Here is a 17,602-nt window from a genome sequence, read left to right as displayed (position 1 = left end):
CGCGGCAGCGTCTACGTGACAACAGAACTGTGGATGATGCTGCACTGCCCTCTGCTGCCCAAAAAGTGGCTCCACAAACTAAACTAAATGTAAACAAATTTTATTTCGCCAGGCAAGGTTCACTGAGCTGTAGAGATATTTTTTTTCAAAAGCGACCTGGCCATAAATCATAGCCACATTAAAGTGGGTTATCGTGTGGGAATGTATAGCAGCTAACTACATTACACGCATGCTCTTTATAAATGTGGAGGGGGAAACCGGAGGACCCGGGGAACAATACACGCGACCACAGGGAGATAGGGAGACACCGAAAACTCCAAATATACAGCAGCAGGCGTCAAGGGCGGGATCGAACCCACTACCCCTTGTATACCAGGTGAGGTAGTTAACATCTCCTAGCCACCGCAGCGCCCAAGCCCTTTGCATGGCAGTCGCCTGTCCCCCAGTACTCGACTGTATTGTACATTTCGATTTAAAGCTTTCGTGACTGCAGGGATTCATCTTCTTGGTTCTTTCGGTAAAGTCACGTAGAATGGAAATAATAAAATAATAAAAATAAAAATAATAAAATAATTCTCACGACGTTTCGGCCACAACGCAAGTAGCCGTCCGCAGGTGGAGAACAGGTCTGTCGAGGAGACAGAAGATTTGGCCAAGAGTCTCCTCGACAGACCTGTTCTCCACCTGAGGACGGCTACTTGCGTTGTGGCCGAAACGTCTTGAGAATTATTTTATTATGTTTTATTTTTATTATTTTATTATTTCCATTCTACGTGACTTTACCGAAAGAACCAAGAAGATGTATTGTACATAATTATATATCAAGTCTGACGAGATCTGGCGCAATCCGAGTAATTTGATTATTGGCGTTCTCGGGACACCGGTCTGCTATTTAAGGCCATGCTTAAGAGGTCACTGTGGTCCAATGCATTTGATGTCACCACACCTCCTTCCACCTGACAGATCACGTGTTGTCGATTCGACATTCGACCCCCTAGCTACACTCTCACATGAGCCACTTCAGGGAGGAATTTGGCCAAATCTTCCATTAATTCTAGATTTGAAGCTTTCGTGACTGCAAGGACTTATATTCTTAAGGTTTTTTCGGTAAAGTCACGTAGGTAAAAATAAATAATAAAAATAAAAATTACAAATAATGATTTATTATTTTATTTCCATTATTTCTATTCTTTTTAATAGGTATTATTTATTTTTACCTACGTGACTTTACCGAAAAAAACCTAAGAGTACAAATCTTCCACGTTAGGCAGACGTCGTAGAATAGTTGGGAGTACCCACATTTTACTCCAACCCCACATCACCTAACAATCGACTAATTGTTGCTGTAGTTTGGTATAAATGGTCTACGTTCGTACGACAGCACCCTGTTCCTGTTGTATTGTCATTAATGAAGCGTGGTCATCCTTTGGAGACTTCTGCACCGTGGCAATTGTGGGACGTATGCCATTTGCTACCACATCACAAATGTGGACATTGACGAGTGTGCAAAAGAAGCGTGGCGAGAGATGCACGCTTGAAAGTCCACTTAGGGACTGGAAAATAAAGAATTGGATAACGGAGCACACATACTAGTTGGGAGACAATCCCGTTGGTTGCCGTGGCAAGTAAGTGGTCAATGAGGGCACGAGCCGCTTTAAGGAAGGATGACCGGTGATCGAGACGAACAGTACAGTTGGCTGCCAAAGTACGGTGCACACCCTCAAGGACATGGAACAGAGGTGGAGCAATCTTGATTTGAAGCTTTTGTGACTGCAGGAATCCATAAAAAGTTTTATTTTATATTATTTTATTTCTACCTACGTGACTTTACCGAAAGAACCAAAGAGTGTAAAGGTGGAGCAGTGAAGAAGAGACACCAGCAGGAACTGCATGGATTGTTGCATCGCGAAACCATTTCAATTACAAACTAATTTTTTTGGGACTGATTTTTGTGTTTGGTTTGTTGTCCTTCCCCCCCTGCACCTTCAATTAGCACGGTTGGCTACGTACGGTGCGAAAGAAGTTCAACATACGTACATACAGATGGGGATGGCTTGGGATGTAATCATGGATGATAATGATGATGACTCAGGGCTACTGACACATTAAAAAAGCACCCTCCAATCCATTTTCTTTGCTTGGGGCAAGGAGACACTGACTTTAATAATTCATGGTCTACATAAGAGAAAGGTGGGAGTCCATTTACACCAACTTTCATGCGGATATAACTCTAGCCAGAATATATCACTGTGAGTACACGAAGGTTCTATTGTTGGGGAGAGTGTAATTCTGGACATAGAATTGAAAAGGATTACACTCCAATAAATGACTACTGTATACTGTAACTAGGAACCAGCATCAGTCGTAACCATTTGCTTTCAGCGTCCTGCTTGCTAAATGTAAGGTCAATATTTCACAACCGAGTCGACTGTATTTTAGATACCATTCAGGGGTAAGTCAACAGGGCTTGGCCGATCTCTGCCGTGAGACAGTGGGGGAATGTCCCCACTGGCTCGTCACCGCCAGCAGAGATGAGAAACGACTGCACAATACAATAAAACATCGCAGAGTCGGACTCGGCTATGTCATAATTCGGGGGTAAGCCGAAACGCTTCTAGACTTCAATACAATGTTAAACGGAAAAAAACCTAAGAGTATGAATCCTTGCAGTCACGAAAACTTCAAATCTAGAGTTAAACAAATTAAAAACGTAAACCAATACAATGGCTTTGATGGAGCCACCAATTATGCAGTGCACCTCCGATTAGTACGGTTGGCTACGTACGGTGCGAAAGAAGTTCAACATCGGGGACATACATTGTGCGGTAGGAGATGGTGTGCGAGTTTACACAAGTAACCCTATAATATAAATAAATGCGTGCTGTGTACACAGTACGGGCAGATGGGCCCACCTCCGTCGTGAATGGAAACGTTAAAGACAAGCCACAGTAGTAGTGCGTTTGTGTCAAATGCAACGCAAAACTCTGAGCCGTTTACAAAACCGCGTGAAGTCTGCAGTCTTGCAACCGAGGAGGAGGAAGAGGAAAACCAACGCGAACTCTCCCCTGAAGAAGCGTCGTCGTGGTAGAGCAGACCTCGGCAGTGGCATTCAGCTCGTGGTCGTAGTGTAGTCACAACGCAAGAACAGAACGTCCTGCGCGTATCTGTTGTATGCATGTAGTGGGGGAAATGCTCCCTGAAACGCCACGTCTGAACTGAACTTGAATTCCTGCATCGTGAATTTGTCTTGTCGTACACATTGTCAAATTCAATCGTGAAATAATCATTCTGTATAAGCAACAATATAATTACGATATTTAGTCAAGTGGACAATTGGATTCCCGTCGTTAAATAAAACAAAATGTCAATCTCCGTTGGCAGTGGTGCACAAGATTAAACAGAGAGATATTTGTCAATAACAGGGCCCTGCAAGGAGATAGCTAAAACGTGTGAAGGTTCGGGCTGTCTTTGTTTAACTGCAGTCCGCTTACAATCCTGCCTCAGAGAATCATTACCCACTTGACGTTACGATGCTGACAAGCCACGCGCTTGTGGTCTGCACAAAGGGCCGTCCATAAATGACGTCACGCGATTTTGGACGATTTTTGACCCCCCCCCTCGTCACACGGCGTCACAAAAAGTCAGACCCCCCCACCCCTCAAATATGACGTCACAAAGGTCTGCCCCCCCCCAAACCATATTTCCATTTTGAATATAAAACATGCTTCAAATCGCTTTAAACTATTGTCATTGTAGTGCGTATTTAACGTGGCGCTGCACTCTGATGTTGTAGGAGTGTTGTTATAACAATTAGTGTTGTTATAACAATTCTATATTTATTTAAAGTTGCACATTTTGATGTGACGTCACATTTCTCAACCCCCCCCCCCCTCGTCACACATCGTCACAAATGTCTGACCCCCCCCCCCCTAGGTGCGTGACGTCATTTATGGACGACCCCCAAGATAACATAGCGAAAGATGGCCCATTTGGCCGAAGCGTCGCTTATATTAATACACACGTGTGTATGTGTGTCCCTATGATGGCTGTGTCGTTCACGAATGTGTTTACCAACAATACTTTGTGATTACGACGTAAGTTTTGCTGCCTATCTGGAGGGAAGGACGAAGGTTGGGGAGATTGCCACGTCCATAGGACATTGCGGGCTGATCGTATTTAAATGATTAAACAAAGCAACACATTCATTTACAGTATAACACTGACTAAAAATTAAAAAATACACAATCTGCGACGTTTTTGCCAATGGCTCTTCCATTAAACATTCAACGTTGGCCCAACGTTGCATGTGGTTGAATCCGTTGGGCCAAAGTTGACACCAACATTCCACATTTAGTGGGTTCTTCGTTGCACGTAAACAGATGAATTACTCTTGATTTGAAGCTTTCGTGAGACTACAGGAATCCATACTCTTTGTTTCTTTAGGTAAAGTCACGTAGGTATTTTATTTTATACCTACGTGACTTTACCGAAAGAACCAAAGAATACAGATGATTTACGTCTGTTCATCATCATCATCTGTTTACGTGACACAAATAACCCAGTAAACGTGGAACGTTGGCCACAATCGACCCAGATGATTCACGTGCCACAAAGAAGGGCCAATTTATACACGGGGCTTCTGTTTAAGGCGGTGTTTATTGACGAGAGTGCCTTGCAATTATCGCTTGTGCACAGCCAAGCAAGCCAGACGCAGTACGCATAACTTCGCCCAAATAAAAAAAGTTTACACTTACAAAGTAAATAAAATAATATGCGGGTCGGCTTTGTGGTGGGGTGGTCGCTCGTGCCAAGGCGCACGTCGCTGTATCCCCTCGTCACCCCCACCGCGTCATCGCCCCCCCTCCCTCACGCGTCACCCCCCCCGCACCCCCCGACCCGCGTCACCCCCCCCCCCGCATCACAAGCGAGCACGCGCGCCTCCCCTCTCCCCCTTTGCCCCCCCCCCCCATTTCTCACCCCACCTCGCGTCTCGCCCCTTCCCCCCCTCACACATTCGTGCCAACCTCTCCCCGAATGACCCCTCCCCCTTGCGTGTGCCTCCTCCCCCTTACGTGCCCCCTTCTTTTACCCCCTCCCCCCTAACGCCTCTGCCCCTTCCCCCCACCTCACGCAACCCCCCCTCGCCCCTCCCGCAATCCCTCACCGTCCCCTCGCGCCCCCCCCCCACCACCGTCAGCACTCAGCATCATGGCGCCCTTCCCGGAGGAGGTGGACGTCTTCTCGGCGCCTCACTGGCGCATGAAGCAACTCGTTCAGCTCTACTGCGACAAGGTGCGGCGCCTCGCCACACGGAACACCGTTCGCTTGTCAAGTCGTGAAATTAGACGTTCGTACGTCGGCAAACATTTACGTGCGAGGGACGTTTTTTTGTATGAGGCCTGGTGAATCGCGTCGCCTTTCCAAAGCCTCGGGCCCTGTCCGTCACCTACGTCGCCTGTGTAGTATTATTGTATTCGGTCGCTAGTCTTTTTTTCTCCCAACGTTCGTTCTTGAAGTTATTCTTTGAGTGACGGTTTAAAAACATTTGGGGGGAAGGGTCGAATTGCGAGATTTGTGAGCGTGAAGTTGATCGCTTTTGAAGGTGAAGAGAAAAATGTGTCTTTTTTTAGTTGCTTTGGGGCCTTGCGGAAAACGGAAGCCTACGGTCTTGCTTAGATGATGGCCCTGGAATGAGTGGTGTAGGCAGGGCGGGGCGGGTGTGCTGAGGGGCGAGCCCGTGGCTGCGGATGAAGTCAAGTTGAATGTTGTTTTTTAGTGTCTATTCGAAGGCTTGCGTCTCAGAATGTGTTTGTAAAGGACGTTGCTACCCCTCACTCCACCACCCACACAAATAGTAATTTTGGTTTGTAGACACGCATTACGAGCCTACGGCCAAATCGCGCGAAATGCCCTGTATCCTGGGACATCGGAAGTTAACACAAAATAACAAAACATTGCGTCAACACTGCTTTAAAATACAAAAAAATGATATACACATTCGGCGACGTTCCGGGCAATGACCCTTCAAAACGAATAGAGAGCCCACATATATAGCGTTGATAAGGGTTGAAGTTTGAACTTAACACCATGGGGACTGCGAATTATATTTTAAAATGTTTTCCTGAATACCGGTTTTTAAATGGCATCAACTAATATGTATAATTTAAAAGCTGGACAGCATGGAGTCTGGATAGTCATTAAAGAGGCTACCACCTTGGACAAACATGTCAAAAGGACTGCCGTTACGTGATGCGCAATGCAGACAAAAACATTGTATTTTCTGCTCTCACGTCAATGCTTCCCACCTTCAACCCGCACTGACTAGCGTATTTATAGCTCATCGGATTCCTCCAGTATCAATACATTTTCTCATTTTGAAATAAAGTACATATGCTTCAATAACGTTGAATACCTACGGTGTGTCCCGAGGTCTGGCACGAGTTTTAATTTTCGTTCATGTCATTAAAACTCACCGTAAAGAGGTCTGTGATAGTGATCTCGTGACCTCACAGTAAACATTTAAATGAATAAAGCCACAGTGACGTCGCTTTACAGAAGAAAAACAAATAACGAGCTTAAATTTTAAACAGTTTTCGTGCTTAAATAATCTTCAAAATCGCGTCCGAGGGTCTGACGTACACGTTTTTTGTATTCTCTTGCTTGTTTATCTTGGTATTGTAGCGTATCCACCGCCGACTCACGGTTTTGGGCAGACGATGAGCACCGCATCACTGGGTGTATTTAGAAAACACCTTGATTTATGTTGAGCTATTTTCACCTTCAGGAAAATAAACCAGATTAGTGCAACTAATTTAAGAGAAGTAAACACAAAATGTCCAAAACTGTCCCTGCAGATATGGAAAAAAAAATCATACGGCAGCACTTGTCTATAAACTCATCCCTAATCAAATATCCTAACCCCTAAAGCGTAACACTCAAAATGTATTTCCCCGGATCCTAACCCCTAAACCATAACCCAAAAACCTAAGCTTATATGTATCCCAAACCACAACCGCTTGTATGTATGTTGATCTTATTTCGAACCGTACGTGGCAAAATCGTACTAATCCTGCATGCAAACGAAAGTGGAATTTTATATTTCAACTGAACCCTTAGGAATATATTTGATTAGATGAAAAACCTCTTCTGTGATTGTATATAAAAAGTGACTCAGTAGTGCCAGAGACAGTTTCTTTCCCAGCACCTGCATTGACAATAGTCGCCCTGAAGTAAAGCATCGACGATATAACATAAATTTGGATATCAGCATATGGGCCTTGTGGACTGTTGTTTTCCAGTAATATTTGAGCAGGTGAAATTGAGGCTGGTTTTAACTTTGACGTTAAGAAAATTATCTTGGATTGTCTGATGTCTTAGGCAACAGCCCTCCACAGAAACTGTGGGTGACTGGTGAGACCCTTCATCAATGTCTATACAAAACGGTGTTGGTTTATAAATCACCGAGAGATTAAATAATTTACAGCCCTTTGTCAATCCACTGCTTAATGAAGATCTCCGCACACCATGTTGGTCATGTGCCTTTGACCATAATTCACACTGGTCAACGTATCTTGGTGGTGTTGCCTATGCAATTCCATGTCAAGACACAGGGCACATTGTTGGGGTGGGGGGGAATATGTACAGGTACTACAAGGGCAGAGAGAAAGGAGATCAAAGTATAAGGTGTTGATGAAACTAATAGAAAAGACAGCAAGTCGTATGAAGAGAAGCAGAGGGTCTTGAGCTTGGATTTTACAACCATTCCTCTAAAGGCATATTACACCAGTATTCAAATACTGTCCCGAAAACTATAATTCCACTTCAAAGGGTATTTGTACTTTTTGGTTGAGTCCGTTGAAAATTTTATATTAGCGCACATGGCTCACGTCAAAAGGCCTTGGTGGCATAACGAGAGGTGCATGTTTTGATGTTTATCCTCATGCCAAGAACTCCACTGTTCTTGTTGCACAACTCTGCTTGTGCTTGGTCATGGCAGTGTAGTGCAGTGCGCAACGCTTGAGATAAAATGCAGCAATGTATTTACAGAATGCTCCGTGTGTTCTGATAGAAAGTGGCAAATTCAATTGCTGTTTGCAACCCTATTGTTTTAGTTTTCATTTTCACCAGAGCAGTTTGACATGGTTCAAATCAAACTAAAGAAGAGTGGACCACCAGCTATAGCCCCCCGAAGAACATTATACAGCATCTCATGCACTTTAATTAGCAATTCCTTTGCACAATGCACATACAACTTTAGAAAACTGGTTATAAGGTACATCAGATACTTTTGGCATGAACTTTATTGAATAAAAACCTCGGAAGATTTCCGAGAATGTTAACTTATAACAACGTTAATATTCGCGTTGACATAAAATGTACATAATCAAAATTAGTTTTCGCTTGATGCTACAACATATAACCCACGTTGGGTATTGGAATGTAATGGGATCAATGGAGTGTGGTATCTTCTTTATGATTGGCTATGACAACGCCATCCAAACTGCGTCAGACAAGCCAGCATACACAACATTGTGTGCTGGCAATAAGGAATATTTGTATTTGTTTGCTTGTGTTGTATGTGCACGTTTTCCTGGAGAATTGGCATGCCTTAGTGGACTCTGTAATGTGCCGCAGGTGAGAGGGATTGATGTGACTGTATTATGTTTACAATGTATGTTGTGGGGAGCGTTTGCACAGTGGTTAGCATCCTGCGGGACAAACCCAGCAACCCAAGTTCGATTCCCACTCATGGCCAAATTAGTGACGAAATTGGGTCTCGACGCGGCCTCATTCAAGTAATTCTAGATTTGAAGCTTTCGTGACTGCAAGGATTCATACTCTTAGGTTTTTTCGGTAAAGTCACGTAGGTAAAATAAAATAATATAAATAATAATAGAAATAAAATAATAAATCACGACGTTTCGGAGGCAACAGAAGTCTCTGTCATCAGGTGGGACCGTCACAGCTAAATTTACTCATTCAAGTACCTTTTGCGATTGTGTAAACATCAGCAAAGGAGAGACAAAGGTGGCTGGGCGTGGTGCTGGCCACCTACCCCCTCGTTTGTCGCGGCAGCCTGCATAGGTGCTCGCTAACAGCACGTGCCAATGGTATGTTGAAGGCTATATGTAGGATGATGGTTAATTGTATATATTTTGTGATGTATACCGATATGTTTCAGTATGTGTTTTATATGTATGTGTATGTTTTATGATTTTTTTATTTTCAAAATCGGAAATTACAGGTTTCCTGCATATATGTTGCAACTATATTTCACGAAATTGACATGCTCTCGTTTAGCCTCGTAGACTTGAGAAATTCCTGTTAGCCAACACCTCTTGAGGCTGGCACTGCACACAAATTAGGTGATGTGTTTATCATCATATGCAGCTGCATTTCTCATCTGTGCTCTTATCCAGGCATTAGACATTGTTTTGCAGCTGAGTGAACTTTGGAGGTTTAGAACATGTTTTTACATATTTTGGCACGGCCACCATTCACCATTATGCCTTTTGCAAAGACAAAAATCACATTTTAGCCTTAGACTGTTGGGACATTTGCTGTGTATTAAGACGAGAAAGGCAAATTGTGGTGGTTTGTGGCCAACACCACACCAAGACTACTTTTGTCTCCGTACTCATTCAAGTCTTACTCATTTAAGGCTAAGTTGACCTCGAAGGTCCAGGCCAGTTCAGATATAGTTGTTTCATCCTGTTCTATATGTAGTGGGTTTCCCTTGCGGGGTTTTTTTCCACGCACAAAACATTCCTGCATTGAATTGGATGAACATCTCGTGAGGGGATACTCCCGTACGAATTAGCTTTAAATACGGGAAGGCATTTTAGGATGATTAAAATACAATAGTTTTAATTAAAAATGGAAACATGTTATATTGTTATGGCCAGGAATCATACCCAGGTTGGTGGGTTCTTAGAATGGTACTAAATATGGCCCCACTACTCATAATTGCCTTTTCAGACTTGGCTACCACCTATAAATGCCGGCATGGCGCACACAGTAATGTGGCCAGAACCACGCCTGGCCATTTTCTTCTCCCAGTGCTGGTGTTTAAGATAATCAACATGGGTGAGGTCCAACACTGGTTCAGATATTCGTCACTCATGTCGGTCATTATTGATAAGCAAACAGATTACTGGGTTTGTAGGCTAGTATGAGAACCACTATGCCACCACTCTGCCATGCATGTACAAAAATATAAATGCCACTGCGGGCTACAGCTGTTGATGCCAACACACCTCACCAATACTTTCTACCTTGACAAATATCACAGGTGTACACTAGATATGTAACTTCTATGATCTACCCTATATACATACGAAAGATAAAGATCCCCTGTATCGCCATACCGACTGTTGGGTTAAGTGCTGTTAGCGAGCACCTAATAAGGCCGGCATGGCACACGAGGGGGTGGGTGGCCAGGACCACACCTGCTTGCCTTCGTATCGCTAATGCATCATCTATGGTGGTCATATGCGGAAATCGAACTGCGATGCCGGATTTGCAACGCGGTTTATTAACCACTAGATTACTGCTGCTGTGAGATATGTACACATACACAACGTTCGTTTTGTGTCCATTGTCCTCTGCAGCTGTCAACAACCAATTTCTCCAACGACAATGACTTCCAAACGCTCCTCCGCTCGCTGTGCGCGACCTTCCGCGAATTCAAGACGCACGAGCAGATTGAAAACGAGTGCATCATGGCCCAGCTGAAGTACCGCCTCGAGCGGTGTGCTGTCACCAACAACCTCGTGTATAAAGTGCACTCTGACAACAAGCTCACGGAGATGCTGACCCTCTTCGAGAAGGGGCTGAGGAATGCCAAGGTACCAGCCTGAAGTATCTTTGCCTTTTAAGCACCATTTTATGTATGTATGTTGAACTTCTTTCGCACTCTATGTAGCCAACAGTGCTAATCGGAGATAGTGGGGGGTGGGGAGACAACGATAACATCCGACCATCAACATCGCTATGGCCAATTAACTGCCTGCACTTGATGCAGTGTTTGTGAATGGCGTTGCTCGTTTTCTCTAGATGCTCACAAGTCTGACCTTTTAACACACGGTCGTGTATTTTGGTCTCGTGTACACTCACCTTATGTACATTAAAACACTTTCCCAGGTTTAAAGCAGTTAGCACTTACATTTTTCCGAAAATCTATTTTAGATGTTCACTTGGCTAACATTTTCACATATCCACCTGTACTTCAGTCCCCAGTGAGTTAGATATAGTTCTGAACCAGCTTGATGAAATATTCATAATTGATTTATATATATTTATTACATTTAAAATAGAATTGCAATGGATATTAGTGAACAGATTTAAAGTTCTTAAATTGGTGCTTAAATAATATTGTATTGTTTCATTGGCTAGTATTAGTCTTAGTGTATTTAAAATCTCAACCACTGCATATAATGTGTGCAAACAACACTTTGCTACTTTAAGATAAAAGTGATTGAGTGCTCAAATTTGCATTATGGCAGTGCGCTTATCTGCTGTTTACAGTCGTAAACCAGTGGTGGAAACCCCATATTCATATGTATCTTCACAGGCCAACCAATTTTGACTTTTGCACAGTAATACTTCTGCATCACCCCAGAGGGCTGGTTGGAATTGAACTGATAATCTTCCTATTGCTAGCCGCTCACTCTACAGCTTAGCTATTTGTAACTACTTTTCGGTTACTAGTTGGCTAAAAAGCACATTGGACTCTGCACCATATATTGCAGAATTATACAATTATATTGTTATAAATTTGAGAAATATCTTATTTTGTTAATAAATAACCACAGTGAAGTGCTTTTTCGGAGCTGCCTCTGGGAGTGCAAGCCGTCCAGGAATAATGTTAATTTCCTCTCTCTGTGTCTCTGTCACAGGCAAGGTAGAGCTGCCAATAAGTAAATTGCTGCAATCTGTAAATGTGCATTGCTTGAGATTACATATATAAAGAGCCCCTTATACATCTATAGGATGCTACATTTAATCAACATGTGACTTGATTGTATATTCTATTGCTTCATTGGCTGTCGCCTAATGGCAAAACGTCGTACTCAGATTGTAAATGGTGTGGCTTTGCTCGACAACACACCGGTGTGCTGTACTAGTAACGAATTGGCATGCTTTGTTAACGTGACAAACCTTACTAATTGGCTGTGTCGGGTGGTGGCGGGTTTAACGACACATTTATATATTTACGCGCTCTAACCCAAAAAAAAACTGTATTATGGTTGATTATATAGTTTGTTTTTAAAATTAAAACAAATGTACTTAATCCATAGTCTGTAGGCTATGAATTAATAATGCAGTGGTCACAGCTAATTGCAGTTATCTTATTAAATATTGTTTTTCATTATTTGCATCAAATGCCTATGGTAAAGTTGAAATACTATACAGTTGTGCAAGTTTGGGTCATAAAAACTACATCCTCTTAAATGTGTAACTGCATTTACATCATCTAAAGAACATTTATATTCTGTCATTTTATTAAGATATGCTTTTTAGGATTTTATTGATTTAATCATGTTCACTAAAATATGTCTGTACAGTACAAGTTTTGAATATTTCATAGTTAAACAATAAGCAGTGGAAGAGTTGTGTTTACAGACTTTCAACATAATTTCCTGCAAAACAAATTGTCTATCATTGCATCATTGTTTAACCTGGCATTGCCCACTTTCATGGTCATTTCTGGGAAAGTGGAAATTGTCCGCAATGAACACAGCAGTGTTGGTCTGCGAGAATTAAGTTTATCTTTTAGAAACTTTTGTAAACCATTCGATTGGCAAGACTTGAAGAATATTTAATTGTGCAGTAAATATAGTCTTGGTAAGAATGTTTTTAAGTGCTGTGTTTATGAACTCATTACTGTGATTTTAGCTCTGGAGCTGTGGCTTCCAGTCTAAAGATAATTGTAATGCACATATCTTAAATAGGTCAAACATGATACTGTTTATTTTTCCATACATACTTTAGTTATCTTGACTATAATGAAAGCTGGTATTGTGTTTTTGATCAGTAGCCATAGGAACCACGTGATGTTTTGCCATTGCCAGTTGGTTTGCCAATTTTCAAAATCTGCCTTGCGCAACGTTTACAAAAATATGTTTTTTATCCCTTCAGAATGAATACGAACGAGTCAACTATGGCATGCAGCTCAAGGAACAACTGGAGGAATTCACAAGGGATTTTATTCCTCACATGAAAGAAGAGGAGGAGGTGAATCTCACCAACTTGTATTGAACCTTCCAGATTAATGCCCCCGTAGACTAAGCTACTTGGACAATCTTTAAAGTACAAGAAGTATACAGGTTGCCCACTTTATCTTTTATTATAGTTTTAGTGGGTGTGCCCAGTGACTGTACAACGTAATGGCCCCGACGCTTAGTAACATTACTGGATGAGTAAATTATATGGTTGCTGGGCTGAGGTCCAAATGAACACTGGGTAGACACGTCTCGCAGTGTATTAAAGGTTAACCTTCATCGTTGTTTACCAATTGAAACTGGCTAGTCCGCCTGTGGAAAGAGTCTGCTGTGATTGAATCCTCCCACTATCATGAGAAGTGGTGATAAGAAAACTAGAGGAAAAAATAACAAGCAGTTGCTTCCTCATATTGCTCATGCTTTGTTGCCAAAGATTGTTACTGAAAACGTAATTTAAACCACATGGCTGACAACATTAAAAGATTAACAAAACTCATCCGCATCTGAACATTGTCCTCTTGCCTTTGGCGTTTTGAAACAAAATGATTAACTTGCCATTAGTCTCGTAATAGAGAGCGTATAATCTGCAAATTAATATATTGAACAATTAATTATGTTAATTACCGCAAGCAGATGTGATGCGGTTTAATTATACTTAATATGTTTTAACTGCTAGTGGCCCTTTCCAATTTTTTGATAAATGTAGCCAGCGTTCATCTTCATGTAATGGATGCTGCTTGACCCACGCTCATTTTGGCTGTGCCTGATTGGCAGGTTTTTCAGCCGCTGCTCATGGAATACTTCACCTACGAGGAGCTCAAAGTGATCAAGTCGACCGTGATAGCACAGCATTGCTCCAACGGATCGCAGTTTGCGCAGCTGCTGAATGAGCTGAGGCAGGCTCGCGGGCGTGAGAAACTAGAGCTGGACAGCAAGGAGGAAGAAAAGAGCAAGAGTGAGTAGACTAACATGACGGAGCAACCCCCCACATTCATCATTACCACCCCCCAATAACACAACATATGCTCAACTTAATCTGCTAGCATTATAGACAGTGGCTCTCTTTACACGCTTTTATTTAACTCACTCCATCTGTTGTCGTATCCTTAAAAAAATCTTGTAACTCAATTTTTACCCACTTCCCAATTTGCTATCGACTGCAAACTTGGTATAGGTATGTCATACTGATGACAATACTATATTCTATGATTAAAAATTAAAAATATATTTTTAAACAATCTTTTTTACGGGTCTAATTGTCCACGCTTAACTCACGTTGCCTGTAAATCACCACGGTCCCTTACGCTATGGCAAGCTGCAGGGCCACTTCCTGGAATCGTGGAGTTCTGCCATTACGAGTAGGGTACATTTCATTAAAGCGTGTTTAAAAAAAAAAGTACTTTTAAATATTTTTTTGCTCTGCCTGTTGGTTGGCGTGTTCTATATTGGTATATTTTATTTTACATTGTGATCGTCAGGGCTGCATTGACAACACAGGGGGCTTTGGGGCTTCAGCCTGGCACCTCATTCTGGAGGCACCCCAAAAATGGATGTACTTCTTTATAATGGTTAAAATACAATTGCATTTTCTTGGTTCTTTCGGTAAAGTCACGTAGAAGGGAAATAATAAAATAATAAAAATAAAACATAATAAAATCATTCTTACGACGTTTCGGCCACAACGCAAGCAGCCGTCCTCAGGTGAAGACCAGGTCTGTCGGGGAGACAGTGTTTGAATTCAGACCAGGTCTTCACCTGAGGACGGCTGCTTGCGTTGTGGCCGAAACGTCGTGAGAATTATTTTATTATGTTTTATTTTTATTATTTTATTACTTCCCTTCTACGTGACTTTACCGAAAGAACCAAGAAGATGAATCCCTGCAGTCACGAAAGCTTTACATCGAAATACAATTGCATTTGCATGATGAAATAGCCCCTTGGTAATTTGGTAAAGCACAATAGCATTAATCTTTTTTTATTCTTACCAGTTGTGTGCAATATTTGAAATCGTTTCGTTTTAACTTTGACGTAGCTTTACAGTTTTTATATCGCAAATAAAAACTAGAACTAACATAACGAAGGTGAGTAACAAGGGTGTTTTTGACATTGGCCATAGGTGGTGGTGAAGCAGTAAAGAGGGAATTGAATATATATAAAGAGGGCCCCTAAACTTGACTTTCTTGGGACCCCCTCGAACTTAATCTAGCACTGGTGATTTTGTACCACTGACAATTGTGTAACTGGCAATGCATTCCTTTATTTTCTATTTCTTTTCAGAGACTACTATGCCATTCTTTGTTGACATACCCTTGCTGTTGTTGAATTTTCATGTGTGTCTCTTGTTGGTGGTTGCATATGCAAAAGCACTATGAAATTGAGTGCTCTGTTAGCAAGTATTTATTTTTCGCTAAGTGCATACAAAGATTCCATACTGCCAGCACTGAGTACTCTTATACTGGTAGTAACCTCCTGGTTACACCAGCCCACAGGGGATTATTGCGTCCGTCGTGCAGGGAGGGGTTGGGTGTGGAGTGGCTGGTCACCCCGTGGTCCCCTTATAAAACTCAACGTTTAACATACTCACGCCGGCTTGTGCCCGCCCTCAGTCGGGCATATTTGCGGAATACACCACGCCGCCATTGACCGAGCAACCCAACGTTCCTACCAGCTCCCTCCGCAGGAATGTGTTAATGGGCGTAGATAAAGCACGAGTGGCCATTTGCTCAATCGGGAAACCAGTTGGTGCCTGTGATGGTGGTGGGTCGTCATTCTCAGTGAGAAAAGTCTTACAATGGGCATATTTTTCTTGTTTCCACCGTTTGAACTAAGGTGTCTTCCCAATTGTTCTGCATTGTAACGTATAAATATACAAAAGCCCGTTTCCATTTAACAATAATCATTCATTAGTCCATCAGCCTATATTCCATCTAAACTAATAATTAACAGCAACATTTTCTTAATAAGCCAATTGTGGGAAACTTTCCGAGTTTTATAAGCAGCCTGCCTTGGTAAACAAATACCGCTTGGTTGTTCAATTCTATTGGCATCATACACCCATCTAAGACATGGTGTACATTCAGTACAAATCGGCAACAATGGAAGGACATGTTCATGCCATTGTGGATATAGTTGGTAACATATAAATAAATTGACTAAAGGCTGACTCTCTACGTAAAAAAATAAAAAAAAGATGTTACCCATAGGCTGTGGGTCTTCCAGATCAATGGTTGTTGTATTTTGTACGTTTTTTTGGTAAATTTAACCAAATACATTCACCCACAGAGGTGAAAGCTTAAGCTTGGTCATCTGTTAAAAAGATATGTTTCTGGCCCCATGCTTACACATTCGTAGGCAAGTAGACCCGCCGCAGTCTGAACATGAATATAATCGTGTAGGAAGGGGTGTTAAAGTGGAAACCGTGCTGCATAGTGAAAATAAAATAACCCCCCATGATTAAGCCACCACAACCCATGTGTATTGATTTACATTTATAGTAGGAGTATTATTGAAATGCCAATTATTGTTAAAAGTACTTGCAGTTCTCAAATATAACAATGCAAGCGAAAACTGCACCATTTTGTGAATGAGACAGGATGTAAACATCCTCGTAACTGCTGTAAAATAGCCAACATCACATTGCCCACTTGACAAAAGTATACCAAATAATTGAAAACCACTGGTACGTGACAATTTAAACGTATTTGGCATGAAATAGCACCCTCAGGCAGTCTTTTATTGGCAGAGCATATGTAACTTTCCAATTGCAAACTAGTGGGGATTTTTGGTGAAATGGCACTTTTCGCCTACGCTTATGTAATATAACTTTATAACTCGTTACGCAAACACACACTTCCTATTGTGTTTTTTTATCTTGCCGTGACACCCGTATGCAATTCGTTATTGTTATCCTTGTGCTTTCCAAAAGGTGCCTCGGTGTCGAGCTCGCCCATAGGTCTCCTGCCACCAGAGGTTCTGCTGCAGGTGTTTGGTTACCTCGGAGTTCAGGATCTGTGCCGCTGCAGCCAGGTTTGCACCGACTGGGCTCTGGTGTGCAAGGACGGCTCACTGTGGAAACACCTCTACCCGACACGCTGGGCAAATGGTGGGTTTTTCTCCCTCTCCATCTTACGATGCTAGTCATACCATTGGTGTTTTTCACACATTAAATTTACCCCCAAAAAATTTGATAAGATTATAACTCTCCAAAAGTTTGGCTCTGTTTTACATTAGAATAATCTGCTCAAAAGGAAATCTTCAGTCTCAATATTTTTGTTCAGAAGTGTCTTGATTTGGGACATTTCACCATTTCAGTTAAGATTGGTTTGTTCGTGGGAGTAAACCAGGATACCCCCAGAAGAAAGCCTATGCACATGAAGGCA

General features: G+C 42.1%; 1 protein-coding gene across 3 annotated transcripts in view; it reads left to right on the top strand.

Annotated features, from left to right (window-relative positions):
• Positions 1 to 5,171: 5,171 nt before the first annotated feature.
• FBXL5 (F-box and leucine rich repeat protein 5) overlaps positions 5,172 to 17,602 on the top strand; it is a 24,162-nt gene continuing 11,731 nt past the window's right edge. For all 3 annotated transcript variants that reach the window (XM_078874832.1, XM_078874831.1, XM_078874830.1), the window contains exons 1-5: positions 5,172 to 5,292; positions 10,611 to 10,847; positions 13,141 to 13,236; positions 13,998 to 14,178; positions 17,149 to 17,325. In XM_078874832.1, coding sequence (XP_078730958.1) covers positions 5,209 to 5,292; positions 10,611 to 10,847; positions 13,141 to 13,236; positions 13,998 to 14,178; positions 17,149 to 17,325 — 775 coding nt within the window. In that variant the 5' untranslated portion in view covers positions 5,172 to 5,208. The remainder of the gene's footprint in view (positions 5,293 to 10,610; positions 10,848 to 13,140; positions 13,237 to 13,997; positions 14,179 to 17,148; positions 17,326 to 17,602) is intronic.

The sequence above is a fragment of the Lampetra fluviatilis genome, chromosome 40 (assembly GCF_964198595.1).
Source record: "Lampetra fluviatilis chromosome 40, kcLamFluv1.1, whole genome shotgun sequence".
NCBI classification, from domain to species: domain Eukaryota; kingdom Metazoa; phylum Chordata; class Hyperoartia; order Petromyzontiformes; family Petromyzontidae; genus Lampetra; species Lampetra fluviatilis.
The sequence above is the reverse complement of the archived record's forward strand: the minus strand, read 5'-3'. Positions and strand labels throughout refer to the sequence as shown.